The sequence below is a fragment of the Corapipo altera genome, unplaced genomic scaffold, assembly GCF_003945725.1.
Source record: "Corapipo altera isolate COAL_440 unplaced genomic scaffold, ASM394572v1 61411, whole genome shotgun sequence".
NCBI classification, from domain to species: Eukaryota; Metazoa; Chordata; class Aves; order Passeriformes; family Pipridae; genus Corapipo; species Corapipo altera.
Genome location: NW_020884875.1, coordinates 28,311,389 through 28,339,388, shown reverse-complemented (window position 1 = coordinate 28,339,388; position 28,000 = coordinate 28,311,389). Strand labels below are relative to the sequence as shown.

General features: G+C 41.7%; 1 protein-coding gene across 1 annotated transcript in view; it reads right to left on the bottom strand.

Moving 5' to 3' along the window:
* Positions 1–25,089, bottom strand: part of DAPK1 (death associated protein kinase 1) — an 89,359-nt gene extending 64,270 nt beyond the window's left edge. Inside the window, exons 1-2 of the mRNA XM_027634788.1 lie at positions 25,000–25,089; positions 24,445–24,591 (exon numbers count right to left, since the gene is read on the bottom strand). Of these exons, the coding sequence (XP_027490589.1) occupies positions 24,445–24,506 (62 nt within the window). The 5' untranslated portion in view covers positions 24,507–24,591; positions 25,000–25,089. The remainder of the gene's footprint in view (positions 1–24,444; positions 24,592–24,999) is intronic.
* Between the last annotated feature and the right edge of the window lie 2,911 nt (positions 25,090–28,000).

Sequence of the window (28,000 nt, the reverse complement as noted above, 5' to 3'; positions counted from 1 at the left end):
TACCTCCCTGCTAATAATGTCTCAGTAACCTGCTTCAAGTCCACTGTGTATTTCTGCTTCTCAGTTGTTCAGCATGCAAAAGTCAAACCAGAGTCCTGCTATCCCTCTACCCTACTGTATTTCTGAAACTATTTTAGTTGCTTAGTCAATTTCACCAAGCTCCGAAACACTGGATGCCAGAAATCATAGTTTCTTTCCTGCACTGATGAGGAGCTGGTGAAGCCAGCTTACAGACCACCCCTGATAGACTTGGGAGCCTTGAGGCAAGCCCCTCTGATAATGGAAGGGAGATAACTTGCAGATGGGGTCAGTACCACCTCTGGATCACTCCCTCCTGCTGGGGCAACTGCTGAGAGTCTAGCATGCACCAAGGAATGCAACAAAGCATTTGGCCAGCAAGAGCCAAGTGTCCAGCAGGCAGCACTCCACAGGCAGTGCCACCCTCTTGAGACTATGGCCCTTGGTGCCAGGTGGTGCCTCCCAGAGCAGGGGGAATGTCTTTACTGCTGTGTAGTTTTAGAGTATGGAGTCAAAAACCAAATCCCATCTGCCCAAAGAAAGTAAGACCAAACTTCCAGAATGTTTTGGTTTCTTATAGTGCTCTTGACTGCCCCGCACTTCAAAGTGAAGCTCCTCACAACATGTCAGGAAAGTAAATGTGCTGATGTGCAAATAGCATTCAGGATGGACTGGCTGTCACTGCAGGAAAGACTGTTTTGTTATGGCAACCTGTAGAGTACAACCATTCTGACCGGGTGCGAGCAACCAAGTGGCATACTCCTTGGCAGTCACAAAATAACTGAGGGAAGACACTCATGATCTTAGTACCCTGTCCAGAAAATGTGGCAGCAACCAAGTTTGCATCTGCAGAGCAACAGTCAAAGTTCCCCTTCCCTCACAGGTCAGATGTTTTGCTCATATTCACAGCAAGAGCTGCTTTGTCCTCACAGCTTTATCATGGCTGAATGCTGACAAAGTACCAGAAGGAAAATGAGTTTTTGGAGGCAAAACAAAAAAAGATTGCCAGAAAACAAAGACTACTCTCTTCCTGTTTCCTAGAGTGACGCCAGTGAATTTTTTTCTAGCAATTAATGAGTTTGCACAGGTGTTAGTCAAGTGTAACTGTCTAGTTGGCAGAAGTGATAGTGTGTTGATGGTGACAGAAAAAGGAAGCTGAGCTCAGCTGCCTCAAGTGCACAGTAACTACTGCAGGGTTGGCAGTCAAAAGTCAACTTGTAGGCTTGACATAGAAATCTGTCAAATGGAACAGGGAATCCTTCAATACCTTCCTGTCTGAAGCTGTACAGTCACATCCACAGTCAGAAAAGTTTCTGAATCAATTTTCATTATCTTGGCAACAACAACAGTGAGTTTCAGCTTTTTTATAAACAGCTTTCAGGCTTAAATTCACTTTCATTCTCAATGCACTCACTAGGCACAACTGAAGATATTTATTGCTCTTCTTGAAAGCTTTCTCAAACCATGGAATTAAAAAAAAGCAAAACAAAACAAAAAACTTCAGCATCAGAGAAAGCTTTTTTCAAACTTTGCATCAAAGAAGCTTTGAGTAAACAAGACGAAATCCCAATATGTGCGTAGGCCCAGGCTTCTCCTTGAGAATAAACAGGGTAAGTACAGGCATTGCTTCAAAGAGCCAAACACATCCTTTGTCAGGGATGCAAATACAAACTGACTTCACAGTGAGTATAAACTCCTCCCAGCAAAGGTTACTCAATCCAGGTCCCTTTAGAAGATGCAATACAGCAGTAGCTCCATGGGAAAAGAAAAGTTACCGTGCAGCTGTAGATCAGCCCTATATACAACTATTTCACCATGGTGCTAAAAGAAGAGAATTTATCAGACATGGGAACATAATACGATCAAACTAGGTGACAGAAGGCCTTGAAGCGGCACCAAAGTGAAAGATAACATGCCCTGCTCAGGCCGTAGGTGCCAACTGCTAGAACTACCTAAGCATAAACACAGCGTTCTCACGACTGCAGGTACAGGGGCATTGCAATTACATGAGCACAAGTGACACTCAAGACTCTGGGATGCATCTCATCAGGTCCTATACACTTTTGTACACGCAGGTTCCTGAGGTGGTCCAGAATCTGATCTTTATTACAGTGGGGGGGGACTTTGCTCCCTCAGTCTTCATCCTGCTGTTCATCTACTTCGAGAGGTTTAAGAAGAGAGGTTGACATTGAAGACTGAGGCAAAAAAGCTGTTGAGTAACTCAGCCTTCTCCTCATTCATTGTTACCAGTTTTCCAGAATTGTTTATCAGGGAGGCCACACCTTGGCCTTCCTCACCCTATCCCTACAAAATCAAACTTCATCTCTATGCCTTTCCCAGGTCAACTGTCCTTCTTCCCATGGCCTATGCATTTGCTTCTTTCCCTTTAGTTTGACCAGCATGTCCCTACTCAACCAAGTCTGTCTCTTGCCTTCCTTGCCTGATTTCTTGCTCTTGGGTATTTCTAGCTCTTGCGCTCTCTGTAAGACTTCCTTAAAGATCTACCAGCTCTCTTCCACTCCCCTGTTCCCGAAGGCAGTCTTCCATAGGATCTCACAGAGGATCTCCCTGAAGAAATGGCCGTTTGCTTTTCTAAAGTTCAGGATCCTAACTTTACTCCTTACCTGACCCATATCCCTCAGGACTGCAAACTCCACCAGTGCATGATCACTTCAGCACTGCCTGCCTCCAATCTTACATCTCCAATTAGCTTGGTGATCATCAGATCCAGCATCACATCCCTTCTGGTAAGGCTGTCTATTGCCTGGCTCAAGAACTTATCCTCCAGCAGTCTCCTGGATTGCCTACAGCTCGCTGTGCTACTTTCGCAGCAGACTTTGGGGTGTTGAAGTTCCCCAGCAGGACAAAAGCCTGCAAGCATGATGCCTCCTATAGCTGGAGCAAAAAGGCTTCATCAGGTCAGCTAGACTTGGAAAGCCAGTACCCTAAAAGAGGTCGAAGAGATGCCATAAGGATAGGCAAACCAGAACATGAATATACCAGAGACTGTTTCAACTTCTTTTCTACTCCCTGTCTTTTGAACAAGGTATATGTTAGCATATACTTCTAGAATTGTCCTTTTCTACTTCCTGTTTTCATTATTGATAGGAAATTTTTTTTTTCTTCTCAGCAACTAGTAGTTATGCAGCATAATTTTCTGAACTTTCAATTCCTTTAAGATTTCCACCAAAGACAAAGATAAGGCTGTTTGCCATGCAGTATGATGTAACTAAGGAGAGTTTTACTTGGACATACGTGGGGTTCAGTCAAAAGCTCTGGTACTTTTCCACAGTGCTCAGTTTCTTCTAACCTCAGAAAATTAAATACTTCAGTTTAAGAAACAAAACTGAAATAAATTACAGCTACTTTGCTACATTTGGGATACTATTTTGGAAGTATTAAATTTGATTTTTATACAGGGCAGTTACAGAGATGGATCACCTAAAATTAAATTTAAGCTTACTGATTTAAGACAGAGAGAATACACAAAACAAGTCAGAAAATTCACTCCCTGAATTATGAAGTTGAGAAGACAGAATTGAAAAGATTACACTTTGTTACACTACTTTCCAGAAGAAATACCAAACTATCTATGTCAAAAAGTGCAAAGTTAATTCCAAATATTTTCATCAGCTTTCACTGCTGACAAGTTACACCCAAATTCCACACTAAACAAGCAAAAGAGCCACCTTGCAATGGTTATAGAGGCCATTTCAAGTGAGCAGAATGGTCAAAACCCACAACTGTCCCTGTAACTTTCAATCCAATAGAAATGCCTAATATAATAAAGGTACCCCTTTATTGTGTCATCATTATCCCAGGAAAGTATTGATGTGCAGCTTGGATAGTGGGGAACTTCTGCAGGAAGGGTTGTACAGACAACAGTGAAGTTGTATTAAAGACAAACTTTAGTGTCTCCAAACAAAAAAGTGATTAACTCAACTGTTGCTTCATTATGAACAGATAAAAAGGGCACCTTATAGCCCCACCTCTGAAATAGTTCTCCATTCAGATTCAGACTAACCTCCTCTAACCTAACAAAGAAATGGAATGCTCATCCTAAACACCTAAAGCTGCACTGGTTAAAAGAAATGCAGCTACTGCAAATGGTAAGGAAGAGACAGTACACTGACCTTTAAAAACCTCTCGAAAGCACATGCATGTGAAAAATGTTAAGATATTTAAATTAATTCTTTCCTGAATATCTTGCTACTCTACGTAAAAAAAGTTACCTTCCAATTTTCATAATGAAGATTCTAAATGGCTACTGAGAAATTAAATTTTCCATCACAGTTACATACGAATAACCAAGATGAATAATAATAATAATTAGCAATGTTTAAATTAATATAGACATAAGAATTCACTGTAAGATGCCTTGTGATTCTAATGATCCCAGTTTCACTGTTGTTTTGTGACTGATTTGTAAGTTGAAGTTTTGCATTTTTTGGAATTTTTTTTATATTACAACAACTTTTGAGTAACAACATTTATGACTGCTTTCAGAAAAAAGCAACCACAAAAGTCAACTGACAAGAATTCCCAGTGTATCAAGGTGAGCTTGTTACCACAGAAGACAACTTTCTGAGGCAGATAATACAGTCAGGATGCCGGAACAAGACAGCTGAAGAGCACAGCACAGGCAAAGGGGATGCTTTCAGACCAAAATACTGAAGAGGTTTCCAACCTTTCCTAACTATAAACATCCTGAAAAATTCCAACTTCTGTCTGTTTTTTGAGTGATTAATGACAGCATGGTGCATTTTGACACTTGGAGATAAAGTCAAGGAAAATATCCAACAGGCAGTAGGAAGTGAATATTGTGTTGAGATTGAATAGCTGCCAAAGTGCGGAGGACAAAAACCAAATATAAGGGAAGACAACATGCAAGACAGACCAGAAGGCAGTGATATGTTTCTTCTGATGGTGTACAGAAACAACTTAGTACAAGGAGGAAGAAAGAGAAAGGAGAACAATGGGAAGAACACGATTTAAACAAAGCTACACATATAAGCAAGCTGTCAAATGTACTTAAGAACCTGGACTGAGCTTTACAAAGATTAACCACTCTGTCCCTGTGCAAACCTGAAATACCAGGAACTATTAAAAAGATAAGGTGAAGACCAAAACCCGAGGCAGCACATGAAACTTGCAGCTCTTCTTCACTTGTGATAAACTAAGCACGCTGTTCCACACCACACAAGGACAAAGCCATTACAAATATATATTGTAAAACTAGAGTAAACCTGCTCTTACGCCACCATAAGGCTACATGGTGAATCTGATAAATGTGCATTAACTACCATCTCTATGCAGGTACCTGCAACCCAAACACACTCATGCACACTTTATAACTACCAACAGGATGATAGTAATCATATCCATACAGTTCATCCTTTTCCCTAAAGCATGGATTCAGTTCTCAGTTCAATGAGCATCACATTATGTTATCTTGCTTTTTGAAGTGCTTCAGGTCAAGCTGCAGTTGGGAAACTGTTTCAAAAGATCCTTCTTTTTCTCTGTGTCAGCTGTTTAACAGAATGTATGAAGGACCATCAGCACACAAACATTATTAAAGAAAACATAACTTAGTAGAGAGAAAAAAGTTGTGTTCAAATTAAAACATCTTAAAAGTCTTTTAAAAATTCATAGTCACCCCCCAAATGAACAAGAGAATTGAGTAAAGGAACAGAACTTTATTATTAAGTCATTTTATGCAGCTGACTAAACACCAGACCTCTCAAAACCTGTCAATTACAGCACAGTCTATGGGGTAAAAATGGAAGAAAAAACAAGCACAGAAACCCAAAACCCATACATCCTGTATGTCTCCACAAACGGGCACAGTCTTTTTCCTCTTTCCCTCCATTCCCCTTATTTTTAAGAAAAGAAGTGAGTAAGCTCCCTCTCAAATATATTCTCATTTGCCATTACCTCTCATCACCTCTAAAGCACCTACTACAGGGGTACTTAAGGTTATATGGTCAAGGGTTGTGGGCCATAAAACTGTACAGCACAAATTACAGACCAAAAGTATTGCATGAAGTGAATAATATTAATTTGAAAAGACATCCTTGATAACACATGGCACGCAGTAACATAACACTAAAAAGTGCAGTCACCTTCTCGTCCCTAACTTTTTTTTAACAAAATAAGACAGAAAAACTGACTAATACTGGAAGTTGCAAGCAAAAAAATCAGTATAGTTCCCATATTAATTTTCAACTGAAAAACTCAGAAGAGTTCTCCCACCTCAGCTTTCTTTTTGTCTGCAAAACACAGGCAAGACGACACCATAAAAAGGACACCATAAAGGATTCACATACAATTCAATACAATTTAAAGCTCCTTCTTTGAATTCAGGAGGATTTACACAACGATGGAGAAATCTCTCACAGAGGTACAATCACTGCCCAGGAAAAATATAAAAATTAATGGCTTACAATTATTTTATCTAGCTAATGAATCCAACAGCAGCTAGGAAATTATGTTCTTCATTGCACCATACTTTGCAGATTATCATCTTCAATAATCCTTAAACACTTCAACTTGACAGTGAAAGTCTTGTTTTAGCAAATGAATTTTCCTGTCACTAGGCTACTCCATAAGCTTGAAAGAGTCCTGTGCCCCCACTTAATTTGGGACTTGTTTTAGTACAGATAGACATATACAAGGAACTCGAAAGTAATTTCCATCTGCTTTACAAAGGAGCCAGAGAAAACATCTTTTTCACTTGACTCTCATTTATGTTACTCTTACAGTTTAAACTAGAAGGGACTCCTCACAGCGTAGCTCCACATTCATCACTGTAATGAACAACAGCAGCCAACACAGGTGAAGGATTCACTCTGCAGCAGCATAGAGCTTCAGGATTTTTTAGAGATGGCTCTGATAAGCTAGTAGGAAAGTACCACCAGTATTGAAACGGTGCCTGAAGGTTTGCAGCGAGGTGAAGGTAAGGAGGGCACTGCTGGCATGAGCCAATCACATTCCCCCCACATTTGCTTCGTGCTGTGCTTTGAAGATTTTCAGAACTAGGGGGCTAATAGCTATCATTGTGTCTCCTGCTTTACTTTGTCTTCTGGTCTCTTATTAGTTACCTGCTTCCAAATCAGAGCATTTCAAATGTACACTATCCTTGCATATAAGCCTTCTAAGGAACAATGTGCAGAAATACACACTTAGGTAAATTTTATTTGGGGAAGGTATTGATTCATGATTCAATCAAGCACAGATTCAAGAGTTTCTGTCTTTCCAAAGTGCTGTGAAGCATGAAGGATATGGGTTTTCAAGAAGAAAAGGTAGCACTGACAATGGTATTGCAGACAATGAAAGAAAAAGAAAGGAAAAGTCTTGCAGCAGCTAAATCCTCCACAGACAGCACCAGCACAGAGCCCTGCCTTCCATCAATGTGGTCGCCTTTCAAAGGAGCACATGACTTTAAAGAAGTTATGACCACAGGGTTGTCAGACAATGTATGAGATTTCTCCATGATCATACTCTGCTAAGCAATTAGGTCAAACTGTGCTCTTGAAAATTAGTTTAGCGCAACTGAAGGTTAAGGAATGAAAGCATGTGGGGGAGGAGATGAAGCAGAAAAGAAGTAGAAGGATTTAACTCTCAAGCACATATGAAGCCCTTGCCAGAAAGAGGAGTTGCACTGCTGTTAGAACTTTATAGTGTATGAAAGAAACATTCTTGGCAGTGAAAGACTGGCATCTGTGTACAAAAAGTTTTGTTCCATGTTAGAAGCTGTATACAACACCGAAAAGGATCTCTTCACATCAGTGTGCTCACCAGTACTGTCTTGTTCATTCTAAATTATACTTTTGTCAATGGATTGATGTGGCTTAGTTGTCAGGTAAACAAATATATTTTCATTACTGTTAACCAGAACAAAGAGATTACATGCTTTTACAGAGTTCTGTAATTCTTTTTTTAAGAACAGATTCTCTTGCATAAGCTGAAATTCTGATGTCAGATTCTTTTTATTATATTCACATTTGGGTTTTGGAATGCAAATTTTAATGAGAAAAGTACTCGGGGTCTATGTTGGCAGCAGATGTTCAGAAAAAAAGGCACACTGAAAAAGCTGGAAGCATTCCTGAAGGTTTGATGATTCTGTCCTCCTGGAAACCCATGAATTACTGCAGATACAAAACAGAAGCATACTAAGAGCTCTACAGATTGCTATAAGAAGTTGCCCGAATTATTTTTCTGAGTGTAGCCCAACAAAGACTAAATTCTCTTTCCTGCTTCTTCTAGTGCTTTGAATGGTTAGAATAGGTGGGTAAGAGGCAAACACTGACAGGCATAGACAAAACCTGCCCTGCTTCCTGTATGTATATAAACAATTCAGCTCTGTCTTTAGTTTCATATTATCTACCCAGCACTCACTTGTACAGTTGGGGTAACACCAGACATGCATGCTTGTCACCGTGCCAGCAGATAAGACAAGAAATGTAAGTTATCAACGTCATTGAAACTTTATACAAAAGACTGAGCAATGGTCAGACACCATTTTTCTGCTCTCCAATCCAGTTATTGCCCAGCAGGAACAGCAATTACATTAACAGGGAAAATGAAAAAATCAAATTGTTGGCTATCCCTCTGTAAGCAAAAGCATAATATCTAAATGCTGTGACTTCTGCATTTTAGGAGCTGTAAAACTTCTCACTGCTCAGGAAATTAAATATTTTTCATGGTTCCTTGTTGAGAATTCATTTTACCGTATGTTATGTTTCACTCTTAAATTTTGTCTAATACAGTTCAATGTGAGATAAATGTACAGCTATCATACAGACAGATTGAAAGCCTTAGAGTTAGTTTTTAAACAGTCTTCTCCATGGTATGTTCAAACTTTTTTTAATTTTTCTTTTTAGTATGAGATTAAGCCATACTGCAAAGCTCAAGAGCCAATTATCAAACCACAGAATGCAAAGAGCTAGGCAATACTCAAGAAAATACTCCTAACAGAAGTCTACTCATAGTCATGCTAGTTTAAAATACTGATGTGAAGTCCGTGCTGAAATGTCGTGGTATTTAATGTATAAGCTGGGGGAATGTGTATGGCTGTAAAACTTCCAAGGCAGCTGGATGTCAGCCATTTCCTATTAACAATGTCTGGGCTAGAGCTTGCAGAAACCCCTTTGTTCTGAATACATGTACATCTGCTAAAGCCTTTTCAGAAATCATCTTATAATATGAAAAGCAAAGTATTTGCACTTGTAAACAGCAAAAGCACCACACTGACTGCCATGTATAGTATTAAAAAGTACATGTACACATACAGGTACTTAAAAGAATCAATGCCTAAGTACATATCCATATAAATAAAGGACACAATATACAAGTACTTAATACCAGAGGTAGAGTCTTAATGCTTCTACTGCTCTTTAGTAATTAATACTTCTACTGCTGTTTAGTAATTAATTTCCCCTTCTTTCGGACTTTTCATGAAATTTTTAAACCAGCTCAGCAATTAACATTAAATCATAAGGTAGTCTAGCTAAATGTTAAAAGACACATGTGACATAAATCTAACTCAGAACTGAATATAAAAGCTCAATCATCACTTGCTCAGAAGATCTTAAACCAGGAGCCTGGGGTGAAAATTAAAACATATGAGCAGAACAAACATTTGATTTTCGTGATGTTAAAGATTGTTCTTGCTGCTATTTCATAAAAAGTATTTTGAATTTTATGCTTCTCATTTTAGCAATGAGTTCTGAAGCATGCCTGAGTGGGTATTTGTCCTTCAGCGTGAGGAGGAAGACTTTAGTGACAACTCTTATCAGTTCTCACTTACGTGATCCACTCTTTCATCACAATGAAAAGGTGATTTATTTCACCCTTTCAGAAACTCCCTGTTTTATAGCATATGACCTATAATCTTAATGAGCAATACCATTATGTCTATAAGCAGCACTCCTATGCAGATTTTGACTCTAGAAGATATCTATGTTGAAAGGCCACATATAAAACCACACAAATGCATGATATTTGCAGCACAGCTGCACCTGTCAGATACATTAAACAATGTTTAATGTAAGAAAATGCTGTTTTTTCCGTATACTTGAAAAATCATTTAATGTTTTAAGTCATAGGGTATGTAACATTCAAACGCTTGCCAGAAAAAGGGTGAAACCTAATCACTGAAAGCAGAAGTGAGGATGGACTGCAAAGCCCCAAACAGATTATGGCTCAGCTTTCCCAAGAAATGATACAAATTAAAGGTGTGGAAGAGATTTCACAGTATTTCATTACTTCCTATTTCTTCCATGTATGAAGAACCACTGTAAAAGTCACAGGTGTTACTAACCTTTCAGTATGAGTGCACAAGTAGAAACAAACAACCTCAAGCTTATGCTCCACAGAAGATGGCAGAATAATTTTTTGTGTAGAAAAATTCTGGGTTTTCTTCTCCAATTAATAATTTGTTTTTAGCTAAATACATAAGAAACTCACCTATAAGCTATAAACATATGATGTAAACCAGTGATGAAAATACTGCTTTTTCTTGACTTAAAGGCAGCTTTTTAAGACAACACAGCATTATAAACAAAGCGGTTTTTGTCACAAACACAAATCTCATAACAAGTGCCTTAGTAACCTCCATAAACATTATGGTTTTATGAGCCGCTATTTACAGTCAAATTGTCTGCTTCCCGAGATCTTCAGCTTTCATTCACGACTATTCACTCCCACATACAAGCTTCGACACCTAGTTGTGCCTCTGACAGCTGTGCAAAAGAGGGCTTGTCTGGCTACCCTACAGCTGCTGCCACAGGAAAACATACTCAGACTGTGCTGTAACCAGTCTTGTTGTCCAGGGTTAATCACAGTTAGGTTTTGCTTCCCATTTCAGAGCAGCTCTTCCACGACTCCATAATCAGCTGGTCACACCTGCATGGCACTGGCATGGAGGACACAGTGTGGTTCAGCAGGCCGAGCCAGCATCTGTCCCAAACAGAGGCTTCCCCATCGCGCTGGCTGTGCACTCCTATACTGGTGGCTGGCACTGAACCTTCCCTGACATGCCCATGGTGACCCAGTTCAGGGAGCTCAATCTGTAATCCCCTCCTACTTCCAGGCTGCACTCAAGATGGTGCCAGCACTAGCAGTGGAGAAGCAGCAGGAGAATGCAGTTCAGCAGCTGAGAAACAAGACCATCTCGCTCACTGACCCTTGCATTAGGCTGGCTTAGCCACCCTAAAAACACCCAGGTGGGCTGGCAGGCAGCAAGGGCAGCACTGACTAGGAACTGACACACCCTTGGAAGAAACAGTAATGTAAAGGTTTCTTTCTAGAGGAACAAAAGGGGCAGTGGAAGTAGACTAGCTTTGTAAAATAGAATCTGGAATGATTTATTTCTCAGTTACTGTTATAACTGGCAACAAAACCAGGAAAAGAGATCCTTCTTTTAGACAAGAATGTGAAGCAAATAGTATTGGAAAGCCCTTTCAAATAAAAACCAATGCGAAAAGGTGATACATAAGGAACTAAGCCATTCCCTGACCTGCTTTCCTTTCCCAGGGAATCAATGACAATTCTATTCAGACAGCCCTGCCCATGGAGATGAGCAGATACTGCCAGACAGACAATATACAAACGAAGTTCAAACTCTCATACCAAAGTGTTTGAAGTCTATGTTTGAAGGGGAAAAAAACCATAACAAAACAAAACCCCCACCACGCACACCAAAAAAAAACCCAAACCCCAAAACCAAAACCAACCCTAAACCAAAATAAAACTCCCAAAAGATAAAGAAAGCTGAAGGAGACAAATTGAAATATCTGCCTCTGGGATTACATCTGCATCACCCTCTTTATAGGTAACAGGAGCCAAGTGTCCCAATAAAGGAGTCTGAGTCAGCAAGAAGAAAGGTATTGAAAGAAGGCTAAAATTTGTTACAATTCAAGACTCCCACAAACTTTTTTTTACTTATAAAATAATAAACCGCCAGTTTTGTTGATGAAGTTATTGTAAGTGCTGAGTTCTTGGCCTCAAAGTTGATGGACCCAAGTAAGATACCCACTAGTACTATTTTCCCCTGTGGATAAAGGGGAAAACCCACACCTCAACATGCATTACACTTGGCAGAATAACTTAATTGTAAATCATGCCAGAATAGAATACAACATTTTCAATTAACATAAAAGTTAGCTCCACCCAGTTATACCTATATAGCTGGGCAAAGTAAGCATGTTACCAAATAACAGACACCACCAAGGGTACATATGATTTCAAGTTTTAAGCACTGGCTCTCTGAGTTTCATCTAGAAATACAGGATTACAAAGTACCGTCTCAGCAAAGAAGTCCAATCCTCTCAAGCTGTAGGCAACTCTTCAATATTCAATGAGTCTAAAAACTTCAGAAAAAGGAGATGATAGGAAAGAAGAGATGAGATGATTGATATTGTTTACTTTGGCTGAACAGCAGGTATCTTTGCATTGCCTAATCAGAAGTCCCCTCATCAGGATCACAGGAATTGATCTTGGTCTTCCTGCGTGTCAGAGGTCACTGATCTCTTTCTGGGGCCTCTGCATCAACTACATGGACAGCCTTCTTACTAGGTTTCTTCCCCCTCAATTCTCATACCTGGGCTTCAAGTTTATAGGTGGGTTCACCATCCCACTTCTTCATGTGTTCCCCTTGGTCATGCAGAAAGAACCATAGCTCACCACATGGCCTGCTCTTGGGGATTCCTTTCCTTCTGAGTGAGACAGGAGACTGAGACAGATTGCGCACATCATGTCCACAGTTAGTTCATCCATCCTTGGTCGTATATTGTCAACAAGCAGTTAACATACGATGCAGGGGCACCTTGAATTACTTTTCTCCACGTGGCAGTGCGCAAGGAACAAGCTCTGGAGTTAGGAGGAAGTTTTTATCATCTGAGTCACTGTAAATCATTTCCAGCATGGGCAATTCCCGCAGGTACTGGACACCTTCCTCTGCAGTAGTCCATCTTCTTGGGGAGCTCATTAGATCTTCCTTGAATGGGTACCTTTCTCTCACACAGAAGAGGATCCAGAGCCAAAGACTGCGAATAAATCTCTCCCTTCCAATTTCCTGTTCAATTTTATGATCTCTGGCAATGGATCCTAGTCGCTGTGCTTCTTGACCTTCTAACAGGTGACTTCTAGCCCCGTAACCCAGCACTGGAGCAGCCAGGTAAGAATTGGTTCACCAGGCTGGCGGCTGTAATCTCTCAGCAAGTCCCGAAGTTCTGATGGACTTAGGGACTGGGTAACTTCACTTTCCTGTCTAATTTCCTCTCTGATTGATTGAACTTCTTCTGTTGATGAACTGGCTCTTTGTGAACTGACTCTTTGCCTTGCCTCCTCTTCTTCTCCTGTTATTACTTCCATTAATTCTTCTCTTGGAGGCATGGGCGGGATAGATCCTTCTCCTCCTTCCTCCCTTACTAGTCATGGAGGTAGGCCTGTAGGTCCTCCTCCTTATCCATGTCTTCCTTTTCACTACAGGGGCAATAATGACTTCAGATGTCGTAGTTTGGCTCCCTGTCTCAGTCATAGTCTTTTTAGAGTATTGAACAGCAGCTCGATAGGCACAGACCAGGCCCCACTACAGGGTGAGAAGTTGCTGGTTTCTATCGGGGTAGGCAAGATATCCTTCCATTAAACGATGTGTCAGTTTGTTGGGGTTGAATACTTGTTCTGGTGTGAAGTCCCAAGCAACAGGGGGTGTTAGACACAATAAGAACCTGCCTAAATTCATTCACATTCCTTGCCATCCAGGAACTGGTCCCTTTAGAGAACATCCCAGTAAACTCTCTTGAAATTGGTTTTGTTCCAACACAAGGCAAGAAAGACACCACTACCTTCCCCACTCCCCACACTGTTTTAAGAGTGTTGATTATAAGCAGTAAAATACCCAAACAGCTCAGGTAAGGATTAGTAAGGATCATGAGTGCCTTCATTACAAGACCCTCTACGTCAAAATTAAGAAGGGAAAATAAAATTGATTTTATGCCCTTGTAGGTCCTTTAGGAGATAAGTTCCATATCCCAACAAAAGTGTTAAGTAAAAGTACCGGCATAGCCACTAAAGCTGGGTGTATAGCCATTTTTATTTTAAATCTTCCCAGGTTAGCAAAAACAGATAAGTGAGGCAGTCGTTTATATAAACAATCCTTCTTGGCAGTGGTCCAGGGTTTCAGCACCAAATTTGTTATTGTTTACTTTGGCTAAACACTAGGTATCCACTGGGCCTGTGCCCAAGTCCCTCCAGAGGGAAGTGGGGGGGGGAAGAGGGAAAAGAGGGAAGGGAAAAACTACTAGATCGGAGCTGCTAAGAAAGATTATTTATATTTACACAAAGATAGAAAACACTATAAGCAATACGCATGCAGAGAAGAACTAAAAATAAAGATACTTCCCCACAACCAATGATCTCCTCCCTCGATGGAACTGCCCGACCACTCCACACAGCTACCCCAGAAGAGAAGAGAGTGAGCTATCTCTTCCTCCCCTTTTTATATTTTAGCTGACGTAACATGCTATGGAATATCTTCCTATTCGAGTCAAGTGACTTATCCTAGTTTCCTCCCCGGAAACAGAAATGTTATTTAGCTACACAAACCCACTACAACGATCCATACCACTTCTCTATAATCACAAGACAGTTAAAAGTCACCAGATTTTAGAAAATGAGCAGCCTTTCTCTGTCCTGTAACAGTAACAACTTCAGAACACCATAGGTCCAACAGACTACGTGACCTGGAAAAATGTCTCTCTGCTTATCAGTGCTCATAGCTCATAAGCAGGTAGTCTAAGTGAACACTTCTACAGGCACACCCACTCAGTACCTCAAGTCTTAGAACAACCACTTACTGATACTTGAGAGAAGACTGAGGAAAGGTACAAGAGTGCAGAAGTCAATTTACATCCCAGACAGAAAGCAGGGTTCCTTAAGTAACCTTTGAAAACTTAGAAACATAGTATTAATTGCTCACAAATAAAGGCACAGTGGAAATAAAATATTTTCAGTACACCAGTTCAGTTACAGGTTTTTAGCAGCAAGAAGTGCACAGACAGAATGCTACTGCCACAAGCAATTTTATTCCTTTCAAAGCTCACTCCTATGCATAATTCAGCAAAAAATTCACTTAATGTACAATTATAATTTACACTGACTGTGAACTCTCCAAAGCTTTGGATATGTCCTCATATGTTTGTGACCACTTAGTAGGCTATTTTCCTTTCAGCTTTATTTCAGGCTGTTTTCTTTCAGTTAAACACAAGCAAGACCATCTAAGCTTCATATCAAAGATTTGCACCTGCAAGCAGATGGTACTGGGGAAGACTTGCTCTAGTAGAGTGGCCCACCATCACAATGCAGGGACCCTGCTGCTGGTCAAGGCACACACATCATTGCAGCCATGACACGATGCTTCCTCCTCAATAGTATTGCCTCTTGAAGGGGAAATTGTCTGGCACATTAGCTTGCAAAAACAGGAGGGAATAAGGGGAAGGAAATAAAACATCTCAAACCAACAGAATAAGGTTGCAGACCATCATGTGGATTAATCAGCACACTGTTTTACAGCAATCCGAAACCGTATGAACTATTCTGTATTTGTGTGAAAAGCACATATTATAAGACATTCACCCCAACATCAGTGTGTGCCACAACCAAAAAAACCCACCAAGCTCCAACACATCAGAAGTACAGCACTTCTAGCACAACAGGACAACATCCTCAAGGACTCTGGAAACTCTGAAAGAGTTAAAGCTGATCTGAGATATCCACAATGACTGTACCCTTATCAGCTTTCTCCTTCTCCAGAACAGTATCATGCAATTCTTCCCTCTAATTTTAAAAACTCAGTCTTGATACAGTTTAGGTTCCCTGTTCACACTGATTTTGTTTCAACAAGTCCCGTAAGGTCACTCTCCTTCAGGCAAGCAGCCTTTCAATTCCCAGCCTGCAGAACCTTCTCTGAATACTTGAAGTGGGTTGAGTCTGGCTGGATACCAGGTACCCACTAAAGCCACTCTCTCACTCTCCCTCTGCAACTAGATAGAGGAGAGAGAAAAAGAAACAGCTAAGGATTCATGAGTTGAGGGAACAGCTGGGAGAGGTCACTTACTGATTACCTTCATGGGCAAAACAGACTTAAAGTGGGGATATTATTTAAATTTATTACTCTCAGGATAAGAGTCAAAGAGTGAGAAATAAAACGGTCTTAAAAGCACCTTCCCCCCACCCCTCCTTTCTTCCATGTTCTCCCTCCTCCCCCCCAGCAGTGCAGGGGATGAGGAATGGGGGTTATGGTCAGTTGTGTTTCTGCCGCTGCTCAGAGAGAGGAGTCCTTCCCCTGCTCCTGCAGGGTCCCTTCACAGGACACAGTCCTTGATGGACCTCTCCAATGTGAGTCCATCCCATGGGCAACAGTTCTTCCCAAACCACTGTCCTGTGGGTCACTCCTCCATGGGGTGCAGTCCTTCATGAATGAACTGCTCCACTGTGGGTCCCCCACAGCAGCCACAAGTCCTACCCGGAAAAAACCTGGTCCAGCATGGGCTTTCCTCTCCACGGGCTGCAGGTCTCCAGCAGAATTCTGCTCCATCTTGGGCCTCCCACAGGATCACAGCTTCTTTCATGTATCCACTTGCTCCAGCATGGGCTCCTCCATGGGCTGCAGGTGGGTCTCTCCACCCCAATGGTCCTCCATGGGCTGCAGTGGTACAGCTGCTCCACCATGCTCTGCACCACGGGCTGCAGGGGCCTCAGCTCTGGTGCCTGGAGCACCTCCTGCCCCTCTGCACTGACCTCGGTGTCTACGTTGCTCTTCCCATGTTCTCACTCTGCTCTTCCCTGGCTGGAATTTCTTCGGCTCAACAATCTTCTGTTCTTAAATATGTTATCACAGAGGCGTTACTATTACTCCTGATTGGCTTCGCCTTGGCCAGTGGCAGGAAGTCCATTCTGGAGCCAGCTGGCATTGGCTCCACGAGACAGGGGAAGTTTCTAGCAGCTTCTGACAGAAGCCACCTCTGTAGCCCCTCCGCTACAAACCCAGTCACAGAAAACCACTACAATACTGTAAGTATACATTTAGTTTATAAAGTTTCTATGTTTCACCAACCATTTTAATTCTTCCAGTGTATTAAAAAAATCATACCACTCCAAGCTTAGTGGTGCAAAGCTAAATGTACTGAAGTCTTAAGTCTTCTTTCTTAGGAAGCTTCTCCCCACAGTTTCACTACCTTAGCTTAGCATGTCTTCTTCGTTTTATAACAGAACAGCAGCAATCTCTTTGAAACTGAGGGACAAGAGCTGCAAGTATCACGTAAAGGAGGACAGAGCAAGATTTGCACCAGGATATGGGAAGAAACCTGCTCCTACAATTCATCTCTGGCATTAGTCTGTCCAATAACTGCATTAAAAACAAACAGGATCCTCAACGAGCAATTGACCAAAATATGCAGGCTTCACTCTTACTGTATCACCTCCTAGATGACAACATGTCAGAGTTTAACAACAACAATTGTATTAGACTCCTTGGCACAGGCCTTTGTACCCAGTTCTGCTAAATTTCACATCATTTATGTCATGCCAAAGTTCACTGCATAAGGAAGACGTGGAACAAAACAGTTCAGGCTTGAAGATCTTTAGGCTTTGTCCATACTTCTCTCAGCTGACAGCTATCTTAGCCATGAATTCATGATGGGTAAGATTTACTATACTGCATGGCAAGTCAGTGAACGTTTTTCAGGTTTGGCAGATAATCCTCCCTTGTGACACCTATTTTCCTGTGTGGGGGTCAAAATACAGTTTGAGAAATAACAGTCTTATTTGAGACAGAACTGCTACACAAGCCACCACCATCCAGGAAACAAGCTACTGAGCAGCTGCTTTAACTGGCAACTTTTCCTTACGATATAAAATTGTACCAAGTTGCACAGGTATGTTAACCAAGCCAGTTAAAAACAGAAGGACATCTGGACATTAAGCTAGAGTCTCACAAGATATGCAATCTCCTCCAAAAAACTGGTACACATTTGAATACCTCTAACTAACTGCAACAACAGTTCGTGAAGATTACAGAACTATTGCACCACCCATAGTTCTCCTAATTTCCAGCTTAAACTTCCTTGTTGTCGGTTTATGTTCTTCTGCCTTTGTGGTAAAGTGACTCTTTATCTCTGTCCCTCCTGCATATTTAACTTGAGGTAGATTTATGGAGGCAATCACAACTCCATGCAGGCTGAGATTTCACAGTGGTTTCAGCTGCCATAAATTAGATATAAGGTGGGTTTTTTCCTTCCCTTTGACAGCAGCAGTACATCAAAAAAACCCAACCGACAAAGAAACACAGAGGAGAGGAAAGTGATACTGGTCCTTTCAGCCACTGACAGTGTGGCCTGAGCTTGGCACAAAGCTCTCATGAAAACACAGTGTCAGCCTCCCTTTTCCTAGGCTAAAGGGGTCAACTTCTGTTCCGTATGCATAGCTCCAGCAGAGAAACTAACATACTCAAATATCGTTAAGGGAGATAATGGGGAGGAAAAAAAACACCAAAAAAACCCCACAAACACAAAATAACAAAAAAAGAAAGCCTGAAAAGACAGAATCAAAGTTTCAGCACACTCCTAACATACCTACTCTGGTACTGATCACTGAGCCTGGCCAGAAGAAAAATCAGACGAGCATTTTTATCTGCTTCCTGATGAGTTTAGATTTACAAAGATTTGTGCATTTAAACAGAAAGCACAGAATAATCAGCAAGCTGTAGTTTTTATTACACCATGTTTTAAAAGACGTACAAAGCAGTCATTATTCTCTCTCAGAGTGAGAAATAAAGTAAGCAGGACCAAGTTATACCCAAAAAAGCATCAGCACTTCCTGTGCTTTTCATGAAGCCTCTCGACACATCAGCAATTGTCAACACTGGCACTGTATGGTGAACAGCCTCTTGCAGCCTGTGCCATCATCAGCTTTTAGGTTATCATGCATTTGTGAAAAGAAGGCATTTTGAGGGAGGTAAAGTGACTTGAGATGCCTACTTTTTCCAACATGTTTTCCAGCTAAGAAACCTTCCTCTTCAGTACCCAGGCAACCACCAAGGCCAGGACTTGCAGACAAGCACAGAATAACCAGCTTCTCCTCTGAGAGTTAACAAGACTGATAAAACATGTATGAGGTTCACAAACAGTACAGTAATTTGAACTGATTCTTTGCTGTAATTTGAATTTCACAATTTTTAATTCTTCAAATAAAAATAAAAGAGCACACAAGGACACCAACCAACCAGGTTTCCCAGTCAAACAGCAGCTTTGTGGTCAACATTTCTAGAGTTCTTTTCAAGGTCCTTGTCCCTGAAAAACTCATAAAGTCCACTCTAATTAATTATCATGTTCTACTGGAATTTGTACAAAGTACTGATAAAAACAGTGAATCACACACTTGCAGTATTTATCACTGTGTCTGTAAGAATAACACAGGAAATGGCACTGCAGAGGTCTGCACCTTCTGTCTCTACAGAGCTTAACCATCCAACTGCTGTATGAGAAGGAAGGTTAACACATGCCTTTTAATGGGGTAATAGAAATAAGGTTACAGCAAGAATATCCAAGGAAACTGAAACTGGAAATTCCAGTGTACCACAGTTAAAATTTTTATAGCTTACATAAAATACTTTTCACATTTCTCCTTCCCTCCATATTATTTCTAATCTGATAATTCATAGGAAAAAAATGTTATACTATAATATTAGTAAAGATGGTTGTCATGGGTTTTAAATGTGACCATTTTAAAAAGAAGTATCACCTCAAAGAAGTTTAACATTCTGTACATCTCATAACAGAGCCCGACAATACTCACATAATTTTACCACATTGGCTAGTTAGCAAGATTAGCTTAGGTTGTCAAGCCTGAAAAGTGTCATGAAGGTCAAATTCTAGTTGCCATTCAATTTGTTTGGTTCCCTCCCCTCCCATGTTTTTACTTTCCTCCCAATACAGAATTCCAATGTAGTTAAGATTACAGTGTTTGGGTAGATGACCGACAGCCTCTGCACTTGTAAAAAGCACTGTTACTGAAAACTGCTATGTGAATAATCAAAAATACATACATGCATAAATATAGATGTGTATATATATATATGTGTGTGTGTGTGTGGGTAAGTATGCATGCTCAGCCTACATGCTCCCTACTTACTATGGGAATAATTTTCCAGCATCTGGGAAAAAATTAAAAAAAAAAAACCCTTTTCACTCAACTGTGAAACATAAAGGAACATTTTCCAGAATGTAAACAAACATTTGCACAAAGCTCTGTTCTCTCTTATCAACACCTTCAGCAACATCTTCTATGCATTTTTCTCTCACAACTGATAAAGCAACTAAGTACATTAGATAGCAAGGTTAACTCAATGCTTTTTACTACTAACTTCTCTGTTTATTAAGGTACCCAAGCAGAAGCAGAGCAGTCTTCAAAAATGGCAAGAAAAAAAATTCATTGTAGCTTTCATTCGACAAGTTGCAAATGTTTCCCTAGTGAGCCCAACAGGTCCAAACAAGCTTGACGTTCAAAACTGTTAAGATACCTCTTCCTACTTTCTGAATCAACAAGAATCTAAAAATTGCAAATCAGAGTGAAATGCAAATACTGTTCTTTAATTCCAAAACTTAATTTCAACAGTCTGCATCTCTTTTAGAAAGCACACGGAAGTTTAAAAGAAAATAAAACAACTAAAAGAAAAGTGTGGTGGTAGGGGGTGAAGGAAGAAGTAGCAGTCTGTAAAAACAGGAAATAAATCATTTCAATCCACATAGACGAACACAGTATATATCTATACCATAGCTTTGATTGGGTACCTCTCCCTAAAATTATTTAAGCAACACTACATTTCTCACAATACTGTATGAATTCCCAAGGCCAGTTCACAGGAGATTAAAAAAATATTTTTAATAGTTTGGTGAGGTTTCAAGATCTTTACTTGCTTTATCACCATGGTGAGGTTATTAAAACTGATCAACTTGAACTCCTGCCTTTTGGGCAGACTGCAACAGGGTATTTAAAATGCACAGTCACTCCACCTAAAACTGCACGCAGAATTAAAATGACAAAATAGCTTTAGTAATTTTTTTGCTCTTCTGTGATAACATTTACCACTCCTTGAAATATCATGGTTAGATGATTATGTAACACATCTGTAGATAGCCTGCATCCGACCAGTGTGAGTAATAATACGTATCATTTCAAATTTATAAGATGAAAAAAAAAGTGTATGCAATGTACCATACACTAATCAACAGCACAATTTTCTTATATGTTCTAAAGACAGCATTGCATCCACAAGTCTCACAAGACCGCTTTCGTACAAAAGTTTAAGATAAACCAACCTGAACAGCCACAAACATGTTGGAAGAAATCACATACGGGCAAGAAAAATAAATAAGGGTGATCCTGTCATCATTCACCATCCCAAGTTTCTTTTTTCTTATTCTCCCCAGGCATAAATGAAAACAAACCAAAGCATGGAATTAAACTCAAACAGTTCAGTAAAAGGACAAAGACTGTTTATTACTTCTTCTGCAAAAGCACTGTGAAATACCAAAAAAGTAGAAAATGCTTTTTTTTGTAGCCCAGACACATCACATTCTCTTCTCCTTGTTTCCCACAACTCTAGATTTTATGCTAAGCAATACTTAAACCTCCTTTATTACTTTCAATCATAAATTTCACTTACATAGCCCATTTGCTTTCTTCAAAACACCTTTCTTATTCAAATGATTTTTTTTATTCTACGTCAGAAGTAATGTAATAAAGACTCGAAAAATTTACAAGAGAAAATAGTGAAGATTATTAAAATATCTGAATATTCACATTTTCACTGAGCTTTCTCAAAAGGCAGAGTGGTCAAGGAACTTCAGGATCCTTTTATTTGAACACAACTTTGTCAGTAAAAACTTGCCTGTTAATTTATTCACCTTGTTTGCTTCATGCCTGCAGCTAAGTAAGAGGAAAATAAAAGAATTCTTCCATAAGGGGAAAATAGCTTCATTTTGCAAAATTAATCTTCATCATTCCTTAGCTCAAGTATAAAACTACAATTTGGGTTCCCTAATGAATACAGGAAATTTTAAAGTCAAAGGTGTTTTTAATATTCACTCCTTTCTAAATTTTGAGCCTCAGGGGTAACTACATTTATATGCAAATCTAACAGTCAGAAACCTATTTAAGGCATAAAGGAGGAATGGAAAACGACAATTTACGAAAAAGTATTTTGCGCAACCCTAGGAATTTAAGTTCAAAAATAAGTTAAAAACAGTGGAATAGTCCTGGTCTCTTAAAATGATGTTGAAGTGAAAGCTTTGGCCCTTTTAAATAACTGTATTCCATTTTTAAAGCAAAAGCCTTCTCAGACATTTCACAGTGTTTTCCCACCCACTGGTATTTTCTCATAAAAGTAGATAAAATTGATGAGGCTCTTATATTTCTTTACTTTTTTTCAAGTAAAAACTAGAGTAGACATTAACATTCTTTAAAAGTTGTAAAATATTACAGGTTCAGACTGCATGCCCAGCTTATATAGCATCAGGATGAATGATTACTGTTGTAATACCCTGTCTGTATCATATTAATATACTACTTTAAAAGTGAACACCATTACCTATTACTCTACTAATTTGAAACACTCAATGTGGTTTGGTTTTTTGTTGTTCTTTTACTACCTAACATTTTCAGTGTTTGCACTTCCCATACTGTAAAAATGAAATGCCTTGTCTCCAGTGCTGTGTTCCAGAGCTAACACGGGACTTCCAAAGCATATTGGTTTGGAAAAAACCTCCACAAATTTAAACATTTCTTAGGTAACTGGCCCAAGGGCAATTGTTCTACGTCATAAACATGTCCTGGGGACCAAACTTTGCATTGATGCTTTCTCTTTAAAATAATACAATTTTTTTAACACTTTCTGAACTTGAATAGTGACATTGTCTTCTCCCTGAAGAACCTTAAAAACCCACAATATATCTGTGTCTTTACTTTCTTCTATAAATCAGTACCTGTAAGCACAACAATGGTTTTACTTTTAAGAGTCCAGAAACCTAAACCTGAATTTTGGAACACTACATGTTCTTGTCAAAAAGACTGGAAGGCAAATAAAACAATTTTAGGTGCCCCCCCCGAAGAATGTTTAGACCACACAATATAAATTTATGCTTTAGCATCATAACACATCCATGAAGTTATACAGTAGATTAATATGACTTCACTGTCCTACACAGCCTGTTATTCTAGATGTATGAAAATGTCAACCCAGCACACTATTGTGAAAATAAAAGTACACATTCATCAAGTCACATCAACAAGCTTGCACAAAAATGGGATGAAGTTTATTTTAAATACAGTCCAATTAACTTTCTTACAATGTGAGGGGCTTTTTCCTTGTGGGGTTGTGGTCGTGGTGGTGTTGGGTTTTTTGGGGGGGTTTGGGTTGTGGGTTTTGGGGGGAGTTCTTTAAGAAACAGTGATGGATTTTTAAGTACCTGCCTATTCAAGTACCTTGTTCACACCATTTGATAGGACTGGACCCTTCACTGGAAATATACGAACAGGAAGACACTGGAGCACGTGGCCCGTGTGCACTGAATGTCCTATGTTAATTTAACACTGATCCTCAGCTTGGAAATCACCAAGACAAACACTAGAAAAGGATTCTGCCATACTGGTGTGGTAGAACTTCACTGGATTCCCCCTTAGAGGTGGGCGAATGAAGCTGAAAAGAAATCGCACGTAACACAATTCGGCGTTAAAGTAATAGTTTAAAACAAGGAAAATACCGGAAAAAACAAGGCATGACTAATAGTGAGACCTCGGAGGAGCTCACAGCCACACAGCATTCAAGAATCAAGGTTCAAGCAGGCAGCTCTGCATCTGCAGAGCTCTGCTCACATCCCGTGATCTGATTTCTAGCTCCAATACTGATGCCCAGACAGTGGTCTTCGCCACAGTACTATCGATGAAATACAGAGCCTCTCACTTCTTTAATCCTATTATTAAATCAAAATCCAACATGCAATACACACGGAGTCCTTCACACTACTAACAACGCAAACTTCTCTCCTTCAAACCCAACACGTTTCCAGTCACTCGCCTGTACAGCAGCAAGGCTCGCACTGCCACGGCTGCCCGGTGGCAGCAGGGGCGTCCGTACGCGCCCCACAGCACCAGGGCGGGCATCCAGCTTAGAAGGTACCGGTTAGGACTGTCCAGGTCCAAAAACCCCATCAGACCCGTATTAAAAAAGCAAACACGCGGTAACTTCAAATCCAACTCCCTTTCGCGTCTTCAGGCATCTTAGGAGACGTGGAGGCAACGCTGGGGCGCGCCCGCCCTCGTCCCTTGCCCCGCCGCGCTCAGCGGCCACGGCTTTCCCCCCGCACCCACCTGCCGAGGTCCTCGCCCGTCTCGTAGTGCTCCTCCAGGTTCTCCTGCCGGAACACCGTCATGGTCGCCGCCCGCCGCCGGCTTCAGCCTCTGTTCGGCGCCCTCATCACCAGTGCCCCGGAGCCGCCCCGCGCGCGGCTGCGCGCCCTGCGGAGCAGCGCGGAGGTGAATGCCCTGCCCGCGGTGCCTCCCGACGCCAGAGGCGCTCCCTGCCCTCCCTACCCCCGGAGGAAGCGGCACCCGCGGGCCGGAGGGCGCCTCCCCTGCCCCTGCCCGAGCGCCGGGAGAAGAAAGCGGCCCTCGCCCCCGCCCCTTCCCCGGTAGCGGCAGCCGCCCAGCTGCTGCGGTGGCCGCCAGCGCCCAGCCGCCCGCCCGCTCGCCGCATTCCTCCGTGGCTCCGTTGCCCGGTCAACCAGGACGTGCCGCCGGGCCTGCAGGGGGAGTATCCCCCCGGCATCCCCGCACCTGACCCACGGCGAGGGGGAGGACCCCTGGGCGCCTCTGGGCTGAGGCTGGCGGCACCGGCTCACCCCTCCCGCGGCGCCACCCGCTCACCCTCTCGCCGCTCCTGCTGCGACTCCCGCCGCTCCGCGACCTGGGAAGCGGCGACAGCGCCGCGGCCGCTCCCGGCCGGCGCGCAGGCACCTCGCGGCTCCGCAGCGCGGCCAATGAGGAGCCGCCCCCTCCCCTCGCCGCGGCCTCCCGCCACTGCCCCGCCGCCGCCGCCGGACGCCCCGGCCAGGTGTGCCCGACCGGCTTCCCGGTGCGCCGTCCCGCCCGGCACGGCCCGGGAACCGGCGGCGGCGGGACCCGCCCACCGCGGGTCTGAGGGCGGCTCCCGATACGACCATTGTGTGCGCGCCCGCCGGCCGCGCCCTCCCGCAGCCAGCGGCACCGCCGGGCGGGGGGGCTGGGGCTGGGGACAGCCGAGGGGCTGGCGGCCGCTGCCAATCGCCCACCCGCTGCCAGCACCCCGCTCTGCGAAAAAGCAGTCCTGGCTCCCGCCCTGTCTGGAGCCCCCGGGCCGCCGCCAGCAGTGGCGAGCTCATCAGGGCAGTGCAGCCTGGCACAGGCACCCGCCCCGGGCACAGCGAGCGGGGGCCGCTCCCGCCGCTCGGGCACCTCAAAAAGCAAACGCTTACGTGCCATTTGCAGGTATTCTCTTACCAGGCTACAATAATGACCCTTTTTTTTAAACTTTTTTTTTTTTTTAATACAAGATACATTCAACTCTCCTACAGAGCGTTACACCTTATATTTGGCTTTTGTTAACGTTTCCTGTCCTCGCATGTGCTGCTATTGCTGCTCCGGCTCAGCTTTCTCAGCTCAGCTTTCTCAGCGTATGATGTTTTCTGTAGTGTACTGGACCCATGCCAAGTTGTAGCTTTGAGTACTGATTACATTCTGGAGACAAGTTTTTTCCTGGTTGCTCTATTTTCCTCCCTTCCATTTTGTTCAGTCTTGAAAGAGTACATGATGTCAGGTAACAGGGCAGCTTTTAAGTTCCACTTGAACTCTTGAGGTCTCTCAGGAAAAGAATTGCTCATCTAAGGTGAAAAGTTCAATGCACTCATATGATTTTACACTTACTTGACTTAGCACTTCACAGAACCTGGCCTTCTTCAGGTACAGGGCAACAAGAACAGAATCCCCAGTATTTTCTGAGTGAGTCACAGACGTTGGGCAAGCGTCAATTTTTTTTTGCCTCCACTGAGGTCATCTGTAAAATGGAGAGTATTTGGGTGGATTGCTAGATGAGAAGTTACATAAAGCCACCTGCAAAGAGGGCAGTACAGTGGCATCTCTTCAGGCTGAGTTTAGATCAAGAACTATGCACCCCTCTTTCATTTATAGCCCGACATGCAGGAGTATGATGTTCTGCTTTTCCTTTAGCCCATCTTCTACACATTTATTGCTAACAGGTTTTCAAAGTCATGACTCACACACTTTAGGCTGTTGGATTTTCAACACAGCTCAAGGCTTTTAACAAACAGTGGATATAGGTTCAGAAGTTCATTTTGGTTTTGGAGATCGTTCCTTTGTTGAAAATGAGGACAACCACTGTAGCCAGCCCATGGAATTTCCAGCACTCTAGCCTTGCTTGATCTTCATATGTTTTTCACTTCTTTGTTTTGGTACATTTTATTGTGGTCCTGACCTCATACAAGAATAAAATTTTCTGTGCCTTTTATGTCTTTTGCATTGCAAGCATTGCTCATACATGCAATTCAGTATTACTCCTTATGTCCCAGGCCTGCTTCTGAAGCAACTGAAGCAACTGAAATTTTGCTTTTGATTCAAGTAAAGCAGCTGCACATTGGAATCAATACACTCTAACACTATAACTGAGATAATTACCAAGATGCAAAGGAACAACAGAAAAATTAATTGCTTAAAATGTTTCTCTTTTCCCTTTTATTTAATAACCATATCTGAAGGGGGAAAACTTGCAGCTGTCACCTGTCCATCTAGGTCTGGGATGCTTGAATTCTGTTGTTCAGGCCCCTCAGTGGACCTGAGAGTTATGTTTGAATACTCTTGTGGCAGCAGCAACAGAACACATCACCATTTTGTATGCGTGAGGAGGAGTCATGGCCCACTCCAGTGAAGACAGCCGGAATGGCATGTCTGTGCCATGGTACACAGGTACAAAAGAAGAGGTTTGCCAGATGAAGCAGGGGAATACTCAGCTCATTGTGTATGATGCAGTCAACTTTTGAAGGGCTTGCTGATTCCTGTTGGCACTCATCTTGAAGTCTGGGAACACTTAGCCTAGGTGAAACCCCAGTGCTATTGCTATGCCTTCAAAATGCTCATAGACTTTCATGAGAATTATATTGGATTATAGATATAGTAAATGGGACAAATAATTTTAAATTTCTGTCCAATGGAATACAGCAATTGTGGTTGTGGTTTACTCTTACAGGTTTAATAGCAGAATGGATGAAATCCAACCCTAATAAACTCAGTAGCAAAATCTCTATGGTTTTATGGTTCCATGATTTCAAGCTAATGTGTATTTTTCGCTTATTTTAATAGAACAGAAATAATAAAAGTGAGATTAACTCCTTACTTGCATCATTGTAAATCAGGAGTGATACCAATTATTTCAATGTGAAAGAGGCTTAGGAGCAAGACTTATAACAACAAATGTGTTTTCAGAGGAGTGATTTGTACCTGTCAGCTTACTACATGAAATGGCTACACATTTTTTTTGTGTAGAAAAGCATTTTGTTCATTAGCAAATATTACAAAAAATTCAAATCTGCAGAGAGTATCTGTATCCTCAACCAATGTTAAGTGGAAAGAAAGCTACTTTGTTTCTTCAAGTCAAATGGTTTGTAGCACTCTTCATCCACTTTCCTCCTGAATCTCAACGGCCTTTTCTATGTGAAGTTAACCGACGAGGAGGAATACTAAGTGTATTGTTTCAGGATAAATCTTTTCAAAATCACTGTCTGATTAGTTTCTGACATCCAGGTAAGATATCTCTCCTAATAATGTAAGACACTAATATGGCAACAAATATAAATTACTTAGACTGGTTATTATTTCT